The 25928-nt window shown below is 37.6% G+C and overlaps 1 protein-coding gene across 1 annotated transcript in view; it reads right to left on the bottom strand.

The window, feature by feature from the left end:
- plxna3 (plexin A3) overlaps positions 1–25928 on the bottom strand; it is a 160050-nt gene that overhangs the window by 19197 nt on the left and 114925 nt on the right. The window contains exons 11-20 of the mRNA XM_026269114.1: positions 11359–11455; positions 8972–9162; positions 7617–7765; positions 6736–6856; positions 5174–5310; positions 4274–4441; positions 3749–3842; positions 3406–3645; positions 2686–2829; positions 177–411 (exon numbers count right to left, since the gene is read on the bottom strand). Of these exons, the coding sequence (XP_026124899.1) occupies positions 177–411; positions 2686–2829; positions 3406–3645; positions 3749–3842; positions 4274–4441; positions 5174–5310; positions 6736–6856; positions 7617–7765; positions 8972–9162; positions 11359–11455 (1576 nt within the window). The remainder of the gene's footprint in view (positions 1–176; positions 412–2685; positions 2830–3405; positions 3646–3748; positions 3843–4273; positions 4442–5173; positions 5311–6735; positions 6857–7616; positions 7766–8971; positions 9163–11358; positions 11456–25928) is intronic.

Below are 25928 nucleotides of genomic sequence, written 5' to 3'. Positions count from 1 at the left end.
CCGTTCGGCGCCCACGGGAGACCTCGCGCACAATAAAACAATACATCACAGCTCCGTTTGATTTATCCTATGGGTTAAAACCATTAGTAGCTCATTAAAACACTCTCCACACCTGTGTGGAACAGCTTGGCATGGGCCATATGCACCACAGATGCTGAACTACCCCCAAATCTTACCTTCCTTGCACTCTAGCGCCACCCGGGACTCCAGATTGTCCATCTGCAACTGTAGGCGTTTGAGCGTGCGGTCGGCGTCCCGTGTCTTGCGCTTGTAGGCAATGAGCACGGCGATGATGGCGATGAGGAGGACACCGCCGCCGGCTCCGATCCCGATGATGGCGGGCAGCGTGAGAGTGCTGTCGGAATAGATGTGAAGCATTCCAGGAGAATATTCCAGGCCGCCCACGAGAATCTACATGCACAGACAAAAGAATCTATTAGTATGGGCTGAGCACCAGGCCCTTCAATCTATCTTTAGTGTTTCATAATGAGGGCTTTTGATTTGCTGAGGGCACTCATACTGTTTCTTCTTGAATGAAATCAGCTCGCAATTAGAATTACCACAGAATTATGCACTTGTTCGACGCGTTCACGTCTCGTTCCTCCACCTGCGGCGCGAGAACAATCGCTCATGCCTCCGTCAGACACCGTGACCAATAATCCACATCAAATTACTTCAGAAAGCCACTTTGGCACAGGTGTGCAGGCAATTAGGCAGAAATCAGCAGGTAATAGAGGTCTAGTCAGAGACTGGGGTCCGACTGAGGCATGTACCGGGAGCTCGGCCTTGCGCTATTCGCGGACCAATTAAACGCGGCATCCAGCCGTCTGTCCTAACGAGTTTCACCTTTCTGCGACTGCTCGGGCCCCGCGTGGCTGCATGAATTATTGAGACTCGGTGATAGAGGGGAATAAAGTGAATCATGGAGCGCTGTCGATATGTGTCAGGTCATTAGCCGAGTGATCCCAGCACTCTGGATCCCACTATGTCTCTCTCTCAATCTTTTTTCCCTTTTTATGGGTGTTTCTCTACACTGTAGATTCACAAACTGGAACTCAGCTGAATAATCTGTCCACAGAGTTAGTGATAATCAATCAAACAGGAAGGTGTTGGATCGAATTAAGTGGTATAATGTGAATGTATACCTTACATGGAGAGGAACAGGTCCCGGATTTGATTAGAATTGACTTGTTGTGACGATATTGGTCAGTTCTGAAAGTAATTACTGCACCAAGGTTTGTATTCAGGAAACAGTATTGGCAAAACACTCAGCGATTTAATAACCAAAACTAAATTTTCTAAAGAAATTCATGTCAGGATGCAAAAGTGTGTGCTGGGGCGTTGCTATGTAGTTCAGACTGAGGTGCGAATCTTTATGTTGATAGCAAATCGTTCATTTCATGTTTCACTGATTTGATTAGATTATAAATAAGATTATAAAATAGATTACTATATAAACAGATTTAAGGCCCGTTCACACCAAGAACGATAACTATAGAGATAACTATAACGATATTAGCGTCCACACCAGCGAACGATATTGTTTGTGTATTCTAAATGGATGCGCGTCTGCTGCTTTAAATTCTCGAGCTCATTACAGCAGGATTGATTCTGATTGGTTGGCAATGTTTTTATCATTCATCACAAAATAAAATGGTTCTGAAAGTGATTCCAACGATATTGTTTCTCTGTGCCTTTATCGTTATAGTTGTGCTGTGGACGCCGCTATTCTTTAATATTGAGAACGATTTTTAGAAATATATCTTTATCGTTATCTTTATCGTTATCGTGCTTGGTGTGAACGGCCTTAATAGATAAATAGATAAAAATGTATCTATCCATCCATCCATCCATCACATTCATGTACATTATATTATTCTGAACATACACATACGTTAACATACACATTACAATGTCAGTTCATAACTTTATAGTAAGCATTTGTAATTTGTTTCCGTTTAATCCTTCATATATACGTTTTGATTCAGTCATATTTCAAATATTGAAATGACACGGCTACTCAAAAAGCCAGATGATTTGAGGCATTATTTGTGTCTGTAGCACAAACGGTGCAGGATCAAACGTGTTAAAGTTGAATACTTGAGGTCAAGAGTTCGTTCAAATGACTAACACAAGTATGAGCAAAAATAACAGTGAGGTTTTCCTGAGCAATGACCATTAATGAAAGCAGTTATTATCAATAAAGGAGGCTGAACGTGTCTCAAATGCTCCTTCTAAGCATATGTCAGGGCACAGGAAGGTTATGAAGGATTCCTGTCTGCTGTTTGTAATAATTGTACGAGCTGCCAGGAGAGCAGATAGCTAGATTACGTGGGAAATTGCTTGTATCAGCGCTCCCTATAATCCTAATAAGTACTTAATGCACGGCGAGCCACTTCCAGTTGACCTTTATGTTTTCCGCTTTAGCATTAAGGTAAAAAATGGCCATGCGGCAGTGGCTTATTAAGAGATTGATTAAATGAGAGGCACAATGCCAGAGTCCATGCAAACCAAACATTCAGCATTTCTGCCATCTTACAGCCGTCCATTCGTTTGCTGCCACATTTATTGGTTGATATACAATAAATACGGAGCCATAAATTCTCAGTCAGTGCAATGAGAGGTGAGCATGTTTTGCTGTTTATAATGCATTATGGAGAAATGTCATAGCTGCATGATCCTCACCATCACTCGCTGCTCTCCGGTCAGATCTGGTGAATCACAGAGCAGCTGAGATTCAGAGACTGTTAACAGACAGGGCGTTTCTCCAATCATCACGCTGTAATTCAGGCGGGCGTTGCCAGGAGCAGAGGGGATGAGGTTCTTGCCCTGTTTACAGATGAAGGCACAGAAAAATGAATTTACCAAACATGATCAACATAATTTTATGTTTTTAAATGAATTTAAATGTCATGAAAATTGTCATATAAAATATGTATATATTATATATAACTTTCATGTATAAATAATTATTTCATACATATATATAAAATTCTTTGTTAAATATATTTTTTAAAAGCTTTTAAAAAAGAATACTATATTTTACGTTTCAAATGTTTAAGAAAATTCAGATTTTTTGTATTATGACTTTTTTTTTCATACAGTTCAGCACATTTAAACCCTTTCATTTTTTTTTTATACAGTAAAAATAGTTTACATTTTTAAATACTTTTGTAAATTATAGGTGAACATTCTGGTAGCATTTAGTGTATTACTGAATTTAATGTACGCATAAAAAAAAAAACAATTTATAAAGTTATTTTTATTGCATAATAAATATTTATAATTCTGCATTTTATAATTCTGGGGGGGCAAAATATTTTTGAGTGAAATATGACTTTTTCGTCAAAATGCAAATTAAAAAGATGTAAATACAGGATGAGGAGATTATGAAAAAGGTCATGCCTTCAAGATGATGGGCGATCCTGGCTTGACCTCCAGAATCCCAGCAATCCCAAGGGGGTCAAAGGTGGGGTTTGGATAGTATGTGAAAGGAGTTCCATTGAGGATGAGGAGGGCGGACACATGGTCCAGGATGAAGCCGAACTCATCCGGATGAACTCCGAAATCTGGGACCTGGCGTTTGGTGTAGATGATGCCCGGAGCCAAGCACGTCATCACAGAGTCATTCACCAACGTACAAACCTACAGAGGAACATCCAGACATGAGTTCTTATCCCGTAAACAACAAGCTGTTCGTAATGATGGTGGGGACAGAGAGGAGAAGGACAGCTGGTGGGGAACTCACGTTTGTGGTCTCCACTCCTCCATATTTGGCTCTGACTTTGGGTTCCTGAATGGTTAGCAGATTGGTTCCTGTGACCGTGAGGGTGGTGCTGCCACTATCAGAACAAACAAACAACACTCGTATATGTCTATAGTGTATTGCTAGCGAGTCAGAATTTAGGTTTCAGTGAATAGTAAGCAGCAAAATTATGAAATAAGTGCTGCACCAATTCTATTTTCAGATGGCGGGCCAACTATATTTCTTGTATCTATTTCATCGCACTCAAACTATTTTTATCATCAGTACTTGAGCTTGCTATATGTCTGTATCTTTGTGCTAATCAGACTACAGCGTCATTGACATATGCTAACTCTCTATTGGAAACGGCTGAGTGAGTTTCTGCCCACGTGCAGCATTTCAATTCATTCATTTCTGAAATTCTATTAGGCTTTGGATGCTGCAGACATATTAGCTTGTGTAGACATCAGAATCTCTCTTGGGTTTGGAACAGAGTTATTAAGCGTGTGTGAGATTGTGTTAACATACTTAATGATGCTCCAGTTGGGCTCCACGCTGATTATGGTTGGATCTTCGGAGTAAATGTAATGCGTAACGCTGGTGACTTCGGCCTTGTCAATTAACAGCTTGACAGATGAAGCACCAGAACCTGATGCTGAGGGTGGCGTCACACACACTATCTCACGCACTGTTCTCCTGTTCGAACAAAACATGACGTTTTATTAAACAAAGAATCAAAGCCGGACTACATAAACAGCCTAAACCGTCTCAGAACCATCAAAACAGACCAGCTTAACCATCTTGCCCAGGCTGGGAGACCAGCTAGCCATCTTAGTCTGGTTTAAGCTGTTTCTGAGATGGCTGAGAGGACCTCTAATGTGTTGTGGATGCTGGTTTCTAGCATGACTAGACCAGAATGAACCAGTCTAAACTTGAATGGGAAAAAATGCTGGTCTTTTCTGCAATAAATTGCTACCAGACTGGGTTTAATGCACCTTAATGTCAGATTTAATGGTCTAGAACAAATGAGTGTTTAATAATTACAGAAACTGCATATTTCAGAGAAAAAATTTTTTTTTTGTCCCAGTAAGATAGACCAGATTCACCAGCTGAGTTTAGTGAACCAGTCTAAACCAGGTCTTTTTAGCCAGGAACTGATAACATTTCACAATTTATATCTTCTAAGCAGATGTTTCTCCATTTTGATTACCACACAGCTCGCTAAAAATCACAACTAGCAATGCAAAACTTCCTGGCACAGGAGCATGTGGACATATTTGAGGACGGCCACGAACGTTCATCCGATTTCATGTGGATATGACGGATCTCGCTTCCTCCAAAGCCCAACTGTATCCCACAGATGCCGAGGGACCCAGATGTGATCCTCGCCGGAAGATCCGGTTAAGAGCTGACAGAAACGCTGCTCACCTGACAAACAGACACTGTTCCTGGGCCAAAAACACGGTCACGTTGCTCCCGGCGTCCAGATGTCGGCCTGAGATAGTCAGCCTGGTCCCGCCGGACACGGGTCCCTTCTCCGGCCGCACCCGGTTAAAACTCGTAGTCTAGAGGGACGAGAAAAGCAGCGCTAACTTACGAACAGATGGAGCTCACGAAGCGCGATACGGACGCTCAAGCGTGCGCTTGTTTTCCTCTTTCCTGTACTACATGAAGAGATTACACTCATCACTGTAATAGAAATGTCCTGTTTGCTCTCGCCCCGTGCAGGGCTCGTTTGTTTCAACGCAGGACCTGTCAGGCGCCGTCCTCTCGCAGTAATTAGTTGCATACCTGTGTAATTGGTCAGAGTGCGTGTTTTCATTTGCTTTACCCTTCTGCACAACTGAAGCTGCCTGGACGCTATTGATTAGATGTTGAGGGAATCCAGGCAGGGTCATCCATTTATGTGTGTGTGTGTTTGCGTGTAAAGCTCCTGGGCTCGGGATAATAGACTAATGCCCTATTCCTGCTGGGCACCACTTAAAACTCAGCAGGGAGGAAGGGGTAATTGTGTAATTCTTTACATCCCCCTTTCCTTCAACTATATTATCACATGGGCTCCACCAGTTGATTTGATTGGCTAACGGGATGGAGGAGTGGGAATCCTAACGATTCATCGGTTTCACGTGCAACATCGGATTGGCTGAGTCTCAAAGGATGGATTTGTATTGATTAGTTGCTCATAAACCACTACAAACAAAATGTTAGCAGCGATAAGGGAATCAATATGAAAAGAATGATTAAAATATAACCGCTATGTGTAAAATAGAAGGCAGAAGCCTCTCCGGGCCAGTCAGGTGCCGTTTTGTCATCACATTTAATATTCTATAAATTCACACAGAGCTTAGAAATTACAAGGCTTTTTTCTGACAGAAATGGAATCATAAATTAAAATGAAAATTTAAAAAGTAAAAGAATAAATCAAAATTTTCTTTTCAGTTAAAAAAGACTTTTGTCTTTAAATATTTGTAGATAAAACAGTAAAAATTCTAAAAGTTGAATGAAAGAAATGTTTTTGTTATTCTAAATAATGGTAAAATAATAAATAAAATAAAAATATTAAATATGAATTAATACTTAAATGGTAAATAATATAAAGGATAAAGATGCATATTTAAAACATATTTAAAATTATACATAACTTAATGAATAAATAAATCACTATACATAATCGTTTAAATAAAAAAAAACAATTAAAGAATAAAATATATTTTTACATAACTATTTTAATAAAATGAAATAAGCACTGTATTCATTAAATATTCTAAATAAATAAAAATTGACATTTTGACTTTTTCCAACCACTATGGCATTTGTTCTTTCAACCAATCGCTGAACTGCACACAGGATCATGGGACTGAATTAGGATTCATTAGGACTCCATATTATTGGCTGATAAGGCAACATTCTTCGGCTAAGAGACAGCCAAGATGTCTTAAAATAATATTAAAATAATATGCCTTTCCTAAACAAAGAAATACAGGACGTACCACAAAAGAGTACATCTGAGACGACTGGGTTCGATACTCAGCGCTGCAGTCACCGATACAGAGCTCCACCGGACCACCAGGGGGACTCGACATCAGAGACTCCTCCATATCACACACAATCCTGCAGGACAAGAACAAACACAGAAATCACTCTCGCACTGGGCACTGTCCAAAAACCAGTTCAACTTAAAGATATAGTTCACCCAAAGATGAAAATGTGATGTTTAACTACTCACCCCTAGGGCATCCAAGACGTAGGTGACTTTGTTTCTTCGGTATCACACAAACTGAGATTTTTAACTGAAACCGTTGCAGTCTGTCAGTCTTATAATGCAAGTGGATGGGAATCACGGCTAAAACATACAATAAAACACACACGCAAAAAAAAGTACACAAACAAAACCAAATGAAACCTTGCGGCTTTGATACATTGATGTTTAAAGACACAAAACGATCGGTCTGTGCAAGAAACTGAACAGTATTTATATAATTTTTTACCTTTCATTCACGCAATGTCCAAACTGTTCGAACTCTCCAAAGCGCGTCCTGAGCTCCATACTGTTCCGTTTTTTTGCACAGATCGATTGTTTTGTGTCTTTACACATCAATGTATTGTCACGAGCCACAGGGTTTAATTTGGTTTTGTTTGTGTTGGTTTTTTTTCTGTGTGCTTTATTGTATTTTTTAGCCGTGATTCCCATCAACTTACATTATAAGACTGACAGACTGCAACGGTTTGAGTTAAAAATGTCAGTTTGTGTTCTACTGAAGAAACAAAGTCAGCTACGTCTTGGATGCCCTGGGGGTAAGCAGATAAACAGCACATTTTCATCTTTGGGTGAACTATCTCTTTAACTAGCAACACGTGAAGCATAACCCACCTTTCAGCACTGATGTATTCAGACTGAGCAGGGTTGCAGCGAACTCCCGCCACGCGCACATGAGTGATCTCTCGAACCTGAAGCCCCAGATTCTCTCCTTCGATGGTCACGCGTGTGCCGCCCTCCTTCGGCCCCGTCAGTGGCCGGATCTATAAAGACAGAGATGACAGCTTCTCATTGGAGGATATAAAAGAAACAAATTCTAAGAGTGTTAAAGGTCACCACGTTGAAAGGTGCAGTCTGGGATATTTGTCATGTAGGAGGATTGTCTATTTCAGTTGTGCTGTTAACCATACTTTGAGGGACAATTTATGAAAAATGACATATGGCTACAAAAGTCAGACAAAACATCTTTTGAGGACACCTTTAATGAAGAAAAAGGTATATAGAAAACTTTTAATAAATGAAAATAAATACACACGTTTTGATTCTAAAAATAGTAAATTACTAATATATTAAACATTTTTACATACTAAAGATATATTGATGATTAAATAAATCATACAGATAAATAATGATAAATGAATGTTTGTTTAGAAAATGAATGAATGAATATTTGCAAACTGCAAAATGTTACAAAGGTAAAGATAAATAAATAAATATGTTCTACTTAAAAAAATAAAAAAGGTAAACAAATGGGATAAAAAGACATTCAAGAATAAATAAATAATAAAGATAAAAAACTTAAACAATTGGAACTCTAAAAATGTAAACAATTGAAGTAAACAATAAAGAAAAAAATATTATAATTTAATAATATTTATTAAAAAACTAATGCTGTCAAATGATTAATCACGAAAATTGCATCCAAAATAAAAGTTTTTGTTTACATAATGTCTATACTGTGTAGATTTATTATGTATATATAAATAAACACACATGCATTTATATATTAAAGAAAAATGTTATGTTTATATATTAAATATATTTATATCTAATATAAATTACAATAATATGAATATATAAATGTAAATATTAAAAAAATATATACTGTATGTGTGTCTATTTATATATATACACAGTGCACATTCATATATTTTGTAAACAAAATTATTATTTTGGATACGATTAATCTTTTGACAGCACAAAAAAAAGTAAAAACTTAAAAAAATAAATAAAGATGAATAAGCAAAAAAAGAAAAAAAAAGATTTATAATAAAATAATAATATTATGAGACCACTTTCATGCTTGACAGATAAATATAATAAAATGACTTTCATTCTTGACAGAAATTATTTACCACCTACTCAGTGTCCCTAACATAATCCATGTATTTCCTCGCCGTTTACTTTAATGTTTTAGTCAGGGCTCATCTGAACACAAGGATGGCTTTCACATGACGTGTGTGTATTACCTTAGTGATTCTGGGATGGCTGCAGCGTACGTTGCGGCGTCCAAGATGCATCCAGTTGTGTTCGGGTGATGGACAGTGTTGCTTCAAGAGACACTTCTTATCGGCCAAACACCAGCCACACTCAAACTTGCTGTCTGCCTTCAGACAGAGTCCACAGCTGTCCCTCTGAGCTTCACACTTATACAGGAGAGCTGCGTACACACACACACACACACACACACACAGAGTGAGAATATAGCCGTACTCTCAGCTGGGCAGTTAAACGCAGGCCATGTTTGGAGTGGTGCCAGCTGTGCAGTGCCAATCGATAATTGAACTGTAAGGGGAAGGTAGCCGAGGCGAAACCCACGCCTGCTTTCACTGTGCCGTGATTCATGTGCTGCCCACACACACTAATAACTCTGACCCGAGGCCTCGAGGAAGCAGAAAACCAAGGCGTTCTGCTGTAGTGGGTGTAGAGGTTCAATTCTATACACGATGGCTCTATTCCAAACTCTAGTGAGCTCACTCGCTGGTTATTATCTATACAGACAGCATCCAAACAGATATAGAACCGCAAGTGAGTGATTTGAAATGTTGGTCACAGGTAGCAACTCATTTTTAGTTTAGAGACTAAACATATGCTTAGCTTATTAAGTGTTTTTTAATTAAACATTTTTCAGTAGTGAATAAATATATTTGTATTAAAAAAAACTAAAAATAACCCCATCTAGAAGCAAATAATGTATATAAAAAATCATTGAATGTTTAAAAGTGTCAGTAAGACACAATGTTCATAGTATAGAAAATCTGGAAATATTGACAGATTTTTTTTATATTTAGACAATTTCATATTCAAGCTTATGAGGCATCCACTTTTGCTGCCTATTTTTTGTAACAATATTTATATTAAAAATAGGATTAAAATTTGTAGTTACTAAAATTAGTGCTGTCAAATGATTAATCACATCCAAAATAAAAGTTTTTGTTGACATAATATATGTGTGCCGTGTATATTTACACACGCATGCATGTATACATTTCAGAAAAAAATATGTTATATTTATCTATTAAATATATTTATCCATAATATTGATTATGAAAATATAAACACAGACACGTATTATTTTATATTGTCTAAATATATATATTGTATGTGTTGTGTATTTATATATACATAATATATATACACAGAAAATAAACATATATTATGCAAACAAACATGTTTATTTTGGATGTGATTAATCGCGATTAATCATTTGACCGTATTAATAAAAGTATAATATTTCTAAATACAGTATTTTATATTATATTAGATTATGGGGTTTAATATTTTATGATATTACACATATAGGCATTTAAAATATAAAAATATATCAATAACAAAATATAACATTAAATGCGTCATAATAATATAATACACTTATATTATATTTTAATAATATATTTATAAATATAAAATAAATAAATATGAAATGTTATGGAATATTTATATTTAATTGTATTATAATTGAGTTTATAATAAAATTAAATAAAATATTAAATACAATTTGATATTTAACTTAATATAGATTTTTAGTTTTATGTGCACTTAAAATATTAAAAACAATAATAATGATATGATATAACAAAATAACATAATATTTATAAATATTTGCACAATATTTGACCTTACATTGTCTGCCATCTCGGACAAAAATCTTCACATTTTGGGATTTTCTACTTGAAAAAGAATACAAGTCATGGTGGTTTAGATTTTAGGCCAAAATGAGGTATCTTTGATGGTAGCTGTGGGAAGGTGGATCTCAAGGCTAAATTGGCCATCTGAGCTCAGAATGACAGGCCACTGAAAACACGATCACGGCCTAATAAACACACAACACCAATAATTTAGCACAGAGATTGTATATCTGCAGACACACAGTGAGCTGTGACTTTCTATTCCTCCCTTGCTTCTGAAAGCACTCTGTAATAGCACACCTGATGAAGTTCTCCTCAAGAGATATATATATCGACTCCAGGAGGTCTTTCCACTCTTACTACTCAAAGTGCTCAGAGTAAATGCAAACGGACAGCGGTGTGGACGGGTTCAAAGCTAACGGACGCGGACTCCACACCATCCTCTGCAGTAATGTGAGGTTATATAAGGCTGAAGCAGGCAGGCGCCCTGTTATCAATCAAATAGATCACGGCGACTGAGAGAACACCTGACTAACTAAGTGTGTTTGAACAGAGATAAAGTAAAATCAAATAAAAGATGCATTAAGTTTTACTTTACACAAAGGTAACACACTTCCCACATCAAGAGGACACAGGGAACGTCGATAAAATATGAACTTAAAGAGGACAGCTTCAATATGTCTTCTCCTTAGCTTTAGAAATGCCAGGTGAAGTGTGAGATTTCTTACCTCGCGTGGTTGACGGCTTGTCGATGGGAAAGTCACCGTCCCATACGATGGAGAAATCCACAGGCAGGTCTCCCATCTCATTCCCTTCATACCAGTACTGTGGGAAACAGCAACAGAAACAACATCTATATCAGAATAAAAGGGTTTATACTCTCTTACAAAGCTTACATGATTACATCTTCTTTAGCCATAAGAAAAACGATCCTTTGTAGACTCAATAGCACTCGTGGCAAAATATGCCCAATCACCACTGACATCATGTGAATGTCTCAAGAGACGATTACAGATGAAGATGATGTGATCGTGTCGCTTTGTCCACCAGCCCTGCTCAGAATCAATTCTGATGGCATCATTCCTGACCCAATGGAAATTAACTTAAACCCAGATCTAGAATTTTCTGCACACGCCACAGCACTCCTGGAAAAAACATGGCTAATCACGACCGACATCATCTGGACATCACACCGACAGAGATGATGACAACACAAGCGCGTTTCTGTTGCTCTCTCCACAAGCACTCATTTCATTGCTGATGAGGCCACACCAGGAAAAAGAAAGAGAACAAGAGTTTCAATGACTTCTTATCCTCTTTTCTCATCAAACACTGACTTTTTGTTGTTGTTGACAGCCACAATATATATTTACATTTAGATTTTTGTTTGCAAAGAGACCTACAAATGGGGAAATTGGAAGCAATCAAAATCAACGAAAGGGCAATAATATTATATATGCAGGGGGGGGGGTGGGGGGTTAATGAATGAAGAAATGCAATGCATAAAATTTTTATTAACTGATATTAAAAATAAATGACACACACACAGTTAGTAAGCTGCTATATATATCACAGTTATCATCAACATCAAATTAAATGTACTGAAGTGATTTCACATACAAAAAATATATTTGGAGTAAAGTTGAATTGAACTGACGAATCAGTCATACAGTGCTCCGGACCACGCGCCTCATGACGAGCTCGACGCACCGCCACAGAAACAAGAATGAGATGCATTCTAACATGACTTTAGCATTAAACTCAGTCAGTGAGGGCTCGATTTCACATACAAAAAATATTCAATGCAAGTAAACTGTCTACTTTGAAGAGCCACACAGATGGGAAATCAAAAATTACCTGTATTACAGTGTATGATGTAGCTGTCCATCTGTGTAAACAATGTACAAAGTAATTAAACCAAAAAGTACACGATTTATAAAGATATTGGCTTCTAAAGTAAGGAGTCGACTCTGAATCGCTGAAACGAGTCGTTATAGATTTCAAATCTTTTGCCCATCTCTATGTACGTCACTAGGAACACTTTGCATAATAATCTCCGCCTGCCGTCTTGGGAGAAACTGAACTCTGACCTGCCCCACCCCCCACACAGACGCTCTGGTTGGTGTGAGAGCATCCTGTCAAGGAGACAGTGTGTTTTTAATTGTAAAGGCAAGTTTGTTTTATTTTCACTGCCAAAGAATGAAAATCAGAAGAACCAATGGCTAAAATTCATTTTTACCACAATACCAGAGCAGTACAACAAATCCCCTTTGTTGTGTTCACAACATTTCACTGATGACTGCTTTTCTAATCTCGGTGAGTACAAGGCGGGATTTTCAAAGCGTTTGGCCATAAAAGAGGGTTCATTACCAACTTTATTTAGACCAACAAGCATCTACAAATCACAACACGAAGTATGATTATGAAGTTATGTGTCCGTTTTCTCCCGAGCGTCTTATCAGTATGTGTGCTGTCTGCAGCCTTTATCTGCGCTGATCTTCATTTACAAACACGTCATTAAAATGAAGTGTAACTCCGTGAATACTCATCGAAGAGACATGAGAGAGATATCTATAGAAAGCTTGACATGTCTACTTTAAAACTAAACTAGTGCTGCCGAAAACAGATATTCTGTGACAGTAATCCATATGAAAACAACGCGATGTCAGTTTTTCACGTCTCCCTTCATTATATCTAATGTGACCATGCCCCCGCGCTGAATGCGCTATTCAGATTCAAACTGAAGCGCGCGGCTTGAATACACCCACACAGAAGAAAAAGCAGCGAGACTGTTCAAGTTTTTTATTTTACTGTTTGCTTCGCGGTGAGAGGAATAAGACATAATTCACCCCAAACAGATGCTAACGCATAGTTTACCGTGGAGTTGTGTGCGGAACAACCTGATCAAACCTGACTATGTTAGTTGACCAATCAGAACACAGTATGCTACCGAAAGGTGGGGTTTAAGGAAGCTGAATCTTTTGAACAGCTTCGCAAGAACCGTTTGGGGATCTCTGAGAATTGAGGTAATTTTAAAATTATATTTTGACAAAATGACAATGTTTTTTAACCTTGGATGGATTTAAACCTAATGTACAGGACTTATAAACCGTGATAGGAAGCTTAGAATTTTCATCTTACTGGTTCTTTAATATTTCAATTCATTTTTATGAAAATAATGTCAAAACGTGTTGAAATAATTTTCCAACATACTTATTCTGATCTGTACTATAGTGTTGGGCGATATGGTAATTTTACAAATCGTGATATCGTCAGCACATGAGATCGACGATACACAATATTATTGTGCATGGGTGGAGCAAGAGAGGGACTCTTTGAGCTTTTCATAGCATAACTATTTGGTGTTATGCTATGACGAGCTTGACGCACCGCCACAGAAACAAGAATGAGATGCATTCTAACATGACTTTAGCATTAAACTCAGTCAGTGAGGGCTCGTTTAAAATAGTGCACACGTATAGGCCGTTCAGATTACTTGTTAAAGTGCAATGAAATACTTTATACTGTATATGCAGACGATTGTACGGCCAAAACTATGTATTTTGGCATCACATTATAGTGGAGTGTGCATGAAAATAATAAGGCGGCAGAGCGAACTTAACATCCACAGTGGTTCTCATGCAGTCTTTCTACGTAATCACCACATAGTGAGTGTTATACGTTAAGTGATCAGTCTTGAAGAGAAGGACTGTGAGAACCACTATGGATGATAAATTCGCTCTGCCGCCTTGTTATTATTTTGTCTTTACTTTATTTGTAATCCATGAAAGAGATAATCTCTCATGTTTGAGAAGAGTGTGTTGCCGTGTACCAGCCATTAAATGTAAAAAGTGTGTGACACCAACACTTTATTTTCTATCTCTTTCATTTTCATGGATTTAACGATTTTTCAGAGTCAAAGTGGACTTTTTTAGCAACTACAGACTCTAATCATCTTTTGCGCGTGCTATGTGTGTGTGTGTGTGTGTGTGGGGGGGGGGGGGGGGGGGGGGGTTCTGAAGTGAAATAGCTGGGGAGTTTAATAGCCGAATAATAATAGGCCACCTAATAAAAATAAAAGTAACAATAGTTATTGTTATTATTATTATTATAAGAGAATGAGCCTAATAGCGTCCTGACTATCAACAGAGACATCTGCTTACGTCGATATCACTGACTGTTGTCGATACACGATACGATCGTCTATCGGCACAACCCTACTGTACTTATACAAAAGATGTGACCATAGCATTTTTTTTTTGGGGGGCTATTTAAATGATTAAAAACTTTCCTGACAAATGAGTAAAACGTTTCAAAATTTTGAAGGATAGAGGCAAAGATTGGTAAAGATTTAAAATTACCATTAATTAGCATTCTGGGGCTGCACAGTGATCTTTAAATAGTCTTTTAATGTCATCGTATTGATTCTGGTTGTAAATATGCCTGACAAAATTTGAAGTATATGAACTGTTGTTTTACTGAATTACATTTTAGTGGGTGTCTTCTATAAATCATGGTCAAATTGTATTATAGTCCATTGTTTGCTCACGGGACACATTTTAATGTACAGGGAATTGCTGGGGAAAAGCGGTATTACATTTTGTACTTTGATGGTTGAAAACCCCTTTAACTATATATATATATATATATATATATATATATATATATATATCAGTGTTGCGGGTAACGCGTTACTTTGTTAGAGTACTCTAATTACTTTTTTCCTGAAATGTGTAACTTAACGCGTTAGTTTCGTGCGTAAGTAATCAGTAACTTCGTTATTTTTTAAAAAAAGTAATCCGTTATTTTAAGGAAAGGAAAATCCCGACTGCAGCCTGCTTTTTGTCAGACAGTATGCCTAGGTCTACTGTGCCACCTGCGGATGTATCAGCGGAGCCGAAGCTCTGTGATCGTAAAGTCAATGGCTGTGATACGTCTGTGCCCTGCGCCTGACCGAACTCCCGGCAAGATGGCAGAGAGGACAGCGTTTGGTTTATGGAAGTACGCACATTATTTTCAATTTGTCAACGAAAAAGAAATCGACTGTCGGACAAACGTTTCGAAAATCTGCTTCTGCTACGTTTTAATCACTACTTTGAAGAGTACTAAATGTAAGAGGACTGTGTTACAGCGAATTTAGGCCTGTGACTGTGAGTGACACTTTAATAATAATTAGTTCGGCTATTAAGCAATTTGTCATTTGCCTGTGTGGCAGTGAAGGATTTAATTCGGTTTGTTATCATTTTTGTTTGACAGGCAGCTGTTAATTTCTGTTAGATCATTGGCTGGCTGGTTGTTCATCATTTCTAAATGGATTTAAATCTGCAAGCCTGTTTAAGGTTGTGTTTACAAGTAAGCATACTTGTACTTTGATAACTGCATTATTTAAAGTTAAAGAAAAATCAGGAGTTATCTTGTGGTGCTCATAATATACAGTAGCCTAGGCTACCCGGGCTGGGTAGGTGCGAATTTTGATTAATAATATGTTCTGTGATAATAAATAAATAAAACGCCATGTGGAATAGCCTATTGCTGACTGTCTTTCCTGTTATTGTTATCCTGCAGTGTTAATTTAGTCGGATGACTGACGTTATTCATTGTCGGGAGTCACGACTCCTAGGTGCATTTAAAGGGGCCGGGGGCTATGTCTGTCATGTGTGAGCCGCTGCAAACGGCTTTTAATTTTTGGTAACGCATGAGTACTCTAACGCGTTACTTTTATGAATAGGTAACACTGTATCATAACTGATTACTTTTAATTGATGGTAACGTTGTAACTTAACTAACTACTTTCCAAAGTAACTATACCCAACATTGATATATATATATATATATATATATATATATATATATATATATATATATATATATATATATATATATATATATATATATATATATATATATATATATATATATATATATATATATATATACACACACACACACAAACACACACAGTAACATAAATACTGAAAACCTGCTCATTAAGTCTTGCTATGGAGTGTCTCCAGCATGCGGCTGCAGATCGTCAGGTGCAGCAGAAAGCAGGTGACAGTGGTTTTTACTGTCTGGGTTTTAATTAGCAACACAGAGAGCACTTAGCCAACGCAACCCTGAGAGAATATCACTGATCAGACGCATCGATCGGCGGCTGCTTGCTTAAGAGACTTCAAGACCAGATGAGAAGTCCAAGAGAACTCGAGTAAACCTACCAGAGCGAAGAAGCTCTGACTTCAGCGTTATGAACCGCCAAGACTGCACTATAACTTTGTTTCTCTGATAAACATGAGATCATGCCATTTGAAAGAACTACGAAAACACTCAAGAGACTAATCAGTTCAGCACGTGGTTTAATTCAGTGCAAAATACAACACACTTTTTGCACTGAATGCAAATTGGCTTTATATACATACAAATGGTTTTCTGGATGATTTATGCAGAAATCTGCTTCATTAAAGCACCCAAATTTGTTATAGCATGTGGTGTTTTAGTGCAAAACCTGCAACTTAAAATGGCAGGTAATGCATTGCATTAAACATGAAAAACTGAAATAAGCACTTCTAAAATGTCCACTAGTAATTTTGTTTTATTTACAAATATGATTTTTTTTACAGTGCAAAGCAACATAGCCAACTTGCAAATAAACAGCGCTTAAACAGCATTCTTAATGCATTCTTCCTCAGCATTGAACTGCACTGCATTTATTTCCATTTATGGCCAAACCAAAATCTATTTTGGAAAAAAAAGCGCAAGAACACCCAGCCTCGATGAAACCTCATGCCTCGGCCGGTCATTAGGGCCGATTGAAACGTCAGCTGCTACATCAGCGTTCGTTCAGCCATACAGCCCAGATAAATCACAACAGAGAAAACAAGCGCTGCCACATCGCTCCTCAGCCGTCCGAGAGGCCCTGAAGAGTGGAAAATGGCCCTCGGTGGTGTGTGCGGTAAAGCCCGAGTCTTTCTGCAGCTGTTCTGGGGGGGAGGGGGGATATATGAGAGGAACTCAAGCAAGCTCTGCTGTGGAAAAGGTGGTGAAAAGCTGAACTAAACCTCACTCAACCTGTTGACTCCAGGCACCCAGCAGCCATACACCTCTGAGACACAGCTGCTGGGGTCTTAATTGAGGTCAATTACAGGCAACCCGCATACTGGCATACAGGATCGCAGAGGTCACGGCTTCAACATCATTAACTTATCTTGGAATTTGTTGGGCTGTTATGCACTCAAGCTAAAAGGCCTTTGGACTAATGCATTTCATATAATGGTGCAAAAATCACAGACATTTCAAACAATGTATTTACATAGAGCAGGTCCGTAAATGTCTGCATTCAACAAATTATCGCATTCTTTCTAGCTAGTTAATTTCATTTAATAGGATGAAACGAGCATTACGGATGTGTAAACATTTTGCATAATAACTATTTGCATAATAAAAGTTACATGAACAATGCATGAAAGAGGCCTAATGAGAGACTTTTTAATAAATCTTTTCAAATTGTGTTTTCTGAAAATAAAAAACATCTATGAACACAAAACAAGAAAATAACAATAACATTGCATATAGCCTTTGCTCGTGCTTACGAAAACTGTGAGATGCATCCTCAGATTTCTATAATATATATATATATATATATATATATATATATATATATATATATATATATATATATATATATATATATATAAAATCTTTAATATAATGTTTGTATCTGTATAAAAAATTAATGGAATACTAAAATTATAAAAAATATTAAGATAAATAATAAATAACCAAATAACTTTGCAGCCTTACTTGAAAACTGCATTGACAATATATTTAATAATAATAAATATTATATATATATATATATATATATGTGTGTGTGTGTGTGTGTGTGTGTGTGTGTATTATTATTATTTTTATTTATTTATTTATTTATTTGCATGAAATTGATGTGTTTTCTTCTCTATTGCTTCTCCTGAGTTGAAAGGTTTGCTTTGAGGAGATTAGCCTGTGTGTGGAAATGGGTGGAAGCCTTTGTGTTTGCCCATACAATCCCGCTTATCTCTGCCAGTAGTGAATTGATTTTCCTCCAGCTTGTCTTTCCACTGTATCGCAGCATGTTATGTGTAGACAGCCTGGCCTGGTTCTGTCAGAGGCCTCACTGGAAATGACTGGCAAACGACAGCAAAGTAATCTTACCTCTAAAACCATCCTCAATTTACCAGCAGCCCCGAATGCAAAAAACACAACCCAGGACGGGTGCTATCACAGGAATAAAGGCCATTTCCTCCATTTTGATTTAGCTTTGTACACATCCTTGGGGTACATTTCAATCCCGTTTACACTTTAATCAAAGGTAATAATATCTGCTAGCAACACGTGGGTTTTTAAAGAGACCACTCTTAAAAATTGGTGTGCTCAATAATCCACTTATTGGAGCTAAGTTAATAGGTGCTACCATTTATGGCAGCAGCGATGATGAATATCCGGAGATATTGACTCTTCACTGCTTCTCGAAAAGTAGTCTTCTCTTGAAATTAAGTGATTGCAATTAATTCAAGTGGAACTTGGTAGAACTAAGTATTTAGCCTTTAAAAGGATTTTATTGTTTAAAAGATGTTTTCATAGACCTCATCTCTCCGGATACGCCCGGCTCTAGTTGACCTGTCAATGGCGTCTTCTTCGAGTGACAGAATGAAAATCAATATATCTTAATGACAGAGGACCTGTACATTTAATTAAGTTACAAATTGGACCAGACTCAGCACAAAAAAAGACATAATGGCATCAATGGCACGAGCAGAATGAGCCTGCTGTGTGTGCGGCACTACTTTATGGTAACTTAATTATTGAATCATAGCTATCCCATTACTAACGACAGTCCAGTAATAACAGCATATAATTTACTTCACCGAATGTTGCGTCATGGGCTAATTTCTAGGTTGGGAGAGGGGAATTCTGGGTTATGATAAAAGATACAGCTTCTGTCAGTCCAACTATGATGTGATTCGGTTTGGTTGAGAGCCACTGGAAATAAATAATGGTATGAGCGGTTCTCTTAAAGCGAGGAGGATTAGGAAAGGTGGCCACATGGATGCGCAAGCAACACGCGTCACCATAAATGAGCTGAGCATGCTGACCTAAAGCATTTTTCTGGTGCATCGCTCTTGGAGGGATTTCTTCATTTGGAGGTTCTAGTGCAGCTGAGCCTCCTAATACACAGAGAAACGCTCAGGGAGAAGTTAATGTGTTACATTACGACTGGGACATATACAGTGGATTGATCACCACATTACTTGATAAATTTATTTTAATAAGACCCACCTGCTTCTGCACGGCAACCTAATAGCATTTAGAGTTTAAAGAAGCAAGCCTGTGACTGCACTGAAATGCCATGAACAAGTAACTGAAATTACTTGGAGAAACTTTTTTTTGGCCGTAGTCAGGCTCAAACTGTTCAACCCATGCAACCCAGGTGATCGTTAAAACGTGTTCCTCTCGGTAGTATGGCACAAAACGGCTAATGCCTGATTGAGCACTTGATGAGAATAATAGAATAATGAGGGTGGTTCAAAATGCCTGACAAAAATAACATATAAGTGTTTTTATTCAAAAAGCTTCCGCTACCCTGCATCGAGGATAATGGGGTTCTTTGTGAGGGCTCTCTCCATCAAGAGCCTGGTTCAGAACTTGGGCATTGTGTAAAAAAGGCCTTTGGCGGTGCGTTTCCCGGGTAACACGGCCGGCGCCTGTCGCTAAGGGGTCAGCGGCGCTTAGCAACACTTACGGCTCATGGACTCATTTGGAGTATTTTGCACACCTCTCTCTTCTTGGAAAAAAAGTGAATTTCTTTGGATTTCACTTCAGCCTAGCAAAAAGCACACCCATTACAGGCGTTTTTTTATGACTAAAATAAAATTAAAAAGTACACCGAGAAAGCAGGTGGTTATTATGTTCTGGCAGGGATGAGAACATTTATCTTTTTTTCTGTCAAGCAATGTACTATATGAGCAGATGATGCATCAAACCTATGTTCAAGCTAAAGCTGCTCATTAGTGATTCTTGAGTGCCATGCAACTGAAAAATGGTGAGCCTGGAACAAAGGAAATGGTCAAATATGACTGACATGCGGTCATAGGTTTAAAAATAAGTAAACAGCTGAACTAAAAACAACTGAAAATGTGGCTACGAAATATTTAAGTACCTTGTATTGTTTCCTGAGAGAAAATATTGTTCATTTCATAACTGATAATGAAATCTTTGGAAATATTAATGGACCAATAACATCGCCCTGAGGCACACCTTATTGAAATACCATATTTGTTTTTCTTTCACATGATTTGGTTGTTTATTATCATCATCAAGACTAGTGATTACCAAATAGTTGGTTAGCTTTGTCCAATCAACTTTTAGCATGCTATTACTTCACATTAAATGTTTGAACATGAACACAGTGTTTAACTAGGTAATTTTATTTTATTTTTTTGTTCACTTGCCCTGATTGTTTTTCATTTTCCACAAAGAAACCATGACTACATACCGACTGATTAATTTATTAGCTAGAACAATTAGCATGTTGTCATATTATTGCAACCATCAGCTTTCCCAGTAAAGTTATTTGTAGAGTATATGTGATGTTAAAGCCACACAATAGCAGCATTGTGAAATGCTGAAAAGGCAGCTGTCTGAATTCTAGGGTGAGGCAGGAACGGGAAATGCAGAATGCAGGGCCAGTTAACTTGATTTTTGTCAAAAATAATGACCCCTCAATTCCAGCATAAGTGAGAGACGTGCCCTAAGGGAGACCACTTATATCAAGATAAGAGCTGATTAACTAGCTGTAATACAACACCAATAGCTTGTTTGCCTTTGTCTTCAACACTGTGAGGTCAGGTATGGTATGGAATCTAATGTTAACAATTGCTGAAATTCCATGCTACAAAAAGGGTCATTCCATAAAAAAGTGATTTAAAAAAAATAAGTGAATGGAGTTGAAAATAAACAAAATAAATAAACAAATGTAAAAATTCATTATTCACTAAAATCTATATAACAAATAATAAATACAAACTATTAACAACAAAGAAAAAAACAAAATTATTGTCCACTATAATCCACAATAAATACATGTATTTATTTGTCAGAAGTTAACTGATAATTCACTGAAATCCATTCACACCTATGAAATTCGTAAATAAATACAGAAAAGAAACAAAAGACTAAGTTCTATTGAGAAAAAATGACTGCAGCAAAAACATGATTGAGTACAAATCTGAGGTTGAACTGAAAGTTAAAAAAGCATAAGAGAGAGAACAATAACTACCAAAACCTTATCTTTTTTTTTTTTGCTTCACCTACAAGTAAACGAACAGAGCAATTTGATTAACTTTTTTGAGTACGAGAAAAAAATAGCTGACCATTTCATACACGTTCTCAGGTGACGTGTAAACAGAAGTTGAAACTGATTGATTCGCCGCCGCCCATCCAAAGGCACTCACAATTTCATTAGCATGGACCCCATGGCCTCAAAGTCACCTGCCGTCGGCTCCCAGAAGACTATGCGGTGCCATTCGCCTTGACGGCCATATTGATTGATTCTCACTGCCTCGCGTGTGAGAGAGAGGACACGTGCTGAGGAAGGGAGTGGTGGACAGACGATGACTCTCCTGGGAGTCAGTGTAATCTGTATCAGGGTCTACGCTGATGTTCGATTGCTATTCAGGAAAGATGCATGTCATGAGAGAGATGATGTGCTTTTTCTTTACTGTGTCACTGCTAATCATACTATCAATTAATCTGTGCAGGTCCAGACCAACACAGATAATACAATGAGGTGAGAGACAAAGAGACTGAAGATAAAGGGGAGATGGGGGACGATGAGGAGAAACTGTGAGAACGCAAGGGTTTGGTTTCCCATCACAGTAAGGTAGAAACAAAGATCTCATCAAGAAACACTGCAGTCCAACCTTTCTGGGCAGGTTTAAGTTAGTTAAACTGTCAACATGAACTAGCCATCTACCTGAATCATGCAGCTCCATGCAGACCACAGAACACTACAAGTGAGCGACATCACTCCCATCAAAATTACTGATGTTAACCAATGAACAATCCACAAGGTTTATACAGGGCATGCAAACTAGGTGACAAATACTAACAAATCTATACTAGTTAGGACTATCATGACCAACATGATACTTATTTTCAGAAGAAAAAAAAGACAGCCATTGCAAGCTGACAATGAGAAAAAGAGGCACAAAACAAATGATTTGTGTAGCATAAGAAATATACAAATGAGATTGTTCATCAAATTCATTATTGCTTAATTTAAAATGTCAAAATAAATATATAAATAAATAAAAACAAAATGTTTCTATTTTAAATGTCCTTATAAATAAATAAATAAATAGTCTGGTATGAACCAGTGTCAATACATTACTGTTATTTTGAATTCATACTTAGAATTTATTTAAAAATTTTCCAATTTCTTTTCAATGTAGTGTTCAGTAATTAAATTTTTTTGTTCTAAAAAGTGTCAAATGTGATATTATATATATATATATATATATATATATATATATATATATTTGGGGTGTAACAGTACGTGTATTCGTACCGGACCGTTTCGGTACAGGGCTTTTGGTACGGTGCACGTGTGTACCCAATGACGGAATGCAATATTTTGTGTGCGGAACACAAGTACATTTTTGTGTTTCCAAACGAACATAATAAGTGGCAGAAGTCTCCGCATTCAGCGCAAATCCCGCCCTGCAGCTGATTCTAATGCCGGCAACACACTGGATGCGTGGCGAAAGCGTCTCAGCTGCGTGTCGTGTCCATTTTTAATTCGGCTCCCATGTTAACAGGTTAGAGCTTGCAGACTGCCTGTGTGAGACGCGCATCTCAGGCCTGGCTCGAGCTGCGTGGAAAATGCGTGCATACTAGAAATAGAACCGTAGAATATTTCACACGACACGCGAGCTTGTTGGAAGCATTTCCAGGCAAAATAGATTAGGAAAATATGTTTATATGTCATTATGTACACAAATACATATTAATTCATGACACTTTGATGTTTGAAAGTCTATAGGTTCACATAAATACAGATATAAATGTAATATAAAAAAATAATTAAGAATTTTCAAATATTGCACCTGTCAAACATAGTCTATTTTGTCGTCAATACTGTTGATGGTGTCCTTTATCAGTAGGCTTTATATTTATGCTCAACATGAAGTATAGATATTGTTGTGATGAAGACAAGAGCCTGGTCTGTCGGCGGTCTCCCTGTCACCCACAGCAGCAGGCACGGCACGATTCTGGTGAAGCAGGCCTACAAGCTGGGATTGGTAATGCTGCACTGTAATCATAGTTATTTATTTATATTTTTCATTATATTTTATTATATGATATTGGTTTGAGACTGAGAGTATTTTATTTAGTGGAGAACTTTGAAGCAGTATTTTATTTCTTATTATTTTTTTATTTTATGTATATTTTATTAAAAAGAGTTAAAAAAAAAGAGTGTATAGTAAAAAACAACCTGCAGTTTAATGTTTGCATTTCTTTCCCTTACTGTACCAAAAATGAACCGAACTGTGACTTTAAATATATATATATATATATATATATATATATATATATATATATGCCTGGCCATGCTCTTACATACACAAAACTTAGTCAGCAATTTAGGAATATATTTATGTCACGCTGTGTAACAGCTCTGCAGTCAGTGTGGACAGATAAGTTGCATCACAGCTCCTTCTGACACAAGATGTTAGGCGCTGTGAAATTGTTGGTTTCGCAAGATTTTACAAATAAAAGCCCTGCATAGAAATCCCTATGTCCATATTTATCTGCGATATGTAAATAAAAAGACCTGTTGCCCTCCATATAGTCAATATGCACTGGCATCATCACTGACAGGCAGCTGCAAAACTCACTTTGCATCTAAATGTCTTCAGGTCTGAGGCTACGTTTAGACTGCACAAGTCGCTACATTTCAATTCCAATTTAAATGCATAGCACTGTTGGAGATGGCAGCGCGGGTCAGAGACAGGGAGACTGATGAACAGGAGGAGATGAGTCAAAACAGATGGAAGGACAACAGTTGCACCGGGGTCCTGCGAGGGGACCTTCGAACCGCACGAGAACAGCAGCATGTGTCATTCCGGGAAAGGAAGACAATCAATCCAGCACGGGCGTGAGCGCTACAGACGTGATCTTCATTATTAAATTGCGACGGGACATCAATTGTCTTGTCGCAGGGTTTGGGCTAGTGGATTGACCTTTGACCCCGTCAGGGTACAGGGGTCAAAGGGCACACACTCCACCTCCAGCGTGGCAAATGGGGTTCACTGCATTCCTTTTCACCGGGTCACACTGTCGTGCCAAATTACAAAGCAAGTCCAGCGCCTAGCTAATTATCTTACAAGATTCCCTGAGGTTACCGTGACAACCAGATGGGTCGCAGACGGCAAGCGCCTGCACCGCCCGCATATGAAAGCAAACGGGAGGACGGGGAGAGAGAGAGAGAGAGATTCTCAATGTCAACATCTTGACATGCTCCATTTTTCACTGGGATTGAGAAAACAACACTTTCAGCGTTATAAATTGATGTCTTCGCCGATTTACCCAGATAAAGAGTCGTATTTTTTATGATCAGTGATTCAGCGAGAAGTCACCTTGGCTTTCTCAGCACACTTCAGACAAATTCATCACCATCTCTTTGCCCTACAAGCGATGATTCGCAGCTCATGCTAATATTTTAAATGGAAAAATAATGTCACAAAGCCAAATATAATGAGAGAAAACAATACATTTGTTCGTATGACAATTATTCAAATGCCATCTGGGGTGAGGCTACGCTTGGAAAAATACGCTGATTAATAAATGACATGCTTGCCGTTTAGGATATATTAAACGCAATAGTTCGCTCAAAAATAACAGTTCTGTCATTATTTTCTAACCCTCGTGTCATTCCAAGCCCATATGCTGTCATTTTGTTCTTTTTACTGCTTACCACAGAAAGTAAATTAACTTCAAAAAGATCATTTCCATCATAAAAATGAGTTCTGCACCTCAAGCTTTTGTGACGAACAGACTGAAATTTAAGTCAGTGTGTTTTTATAATCAAATACGACACTGTTTGGGAGCAATTAGATATTTCTCCTTTTCAAGCTGTGAATTTAATTTATGCAAGCAATTGGAATATCAAAAAAATATTTCACAGCATTTTCTTCTCATGTTCAGCAGAACAAAATAGCCAATTAAGGCAAGCAAGATGCAAAGTGAATATGAAAGTGAATGT

This window comes from Carassius auratus, chromosome 8 (genome assembly GCF_003368295.1).
Source record: "Carassius auratus strain Wakin chromosome 8, ASM336829v1, whole genome shotgun sequence".
In the NCBI taxonomy this organism is placed as follows: Eukaryota; Metazoa; Chordata; class Actinopteri; order Cypriniformes; family Cyprinidae; genus Carassius; species Carassius auratus.
This window is presented reverse-complemented; position numbering and strand designations above follow the sequence as displayed.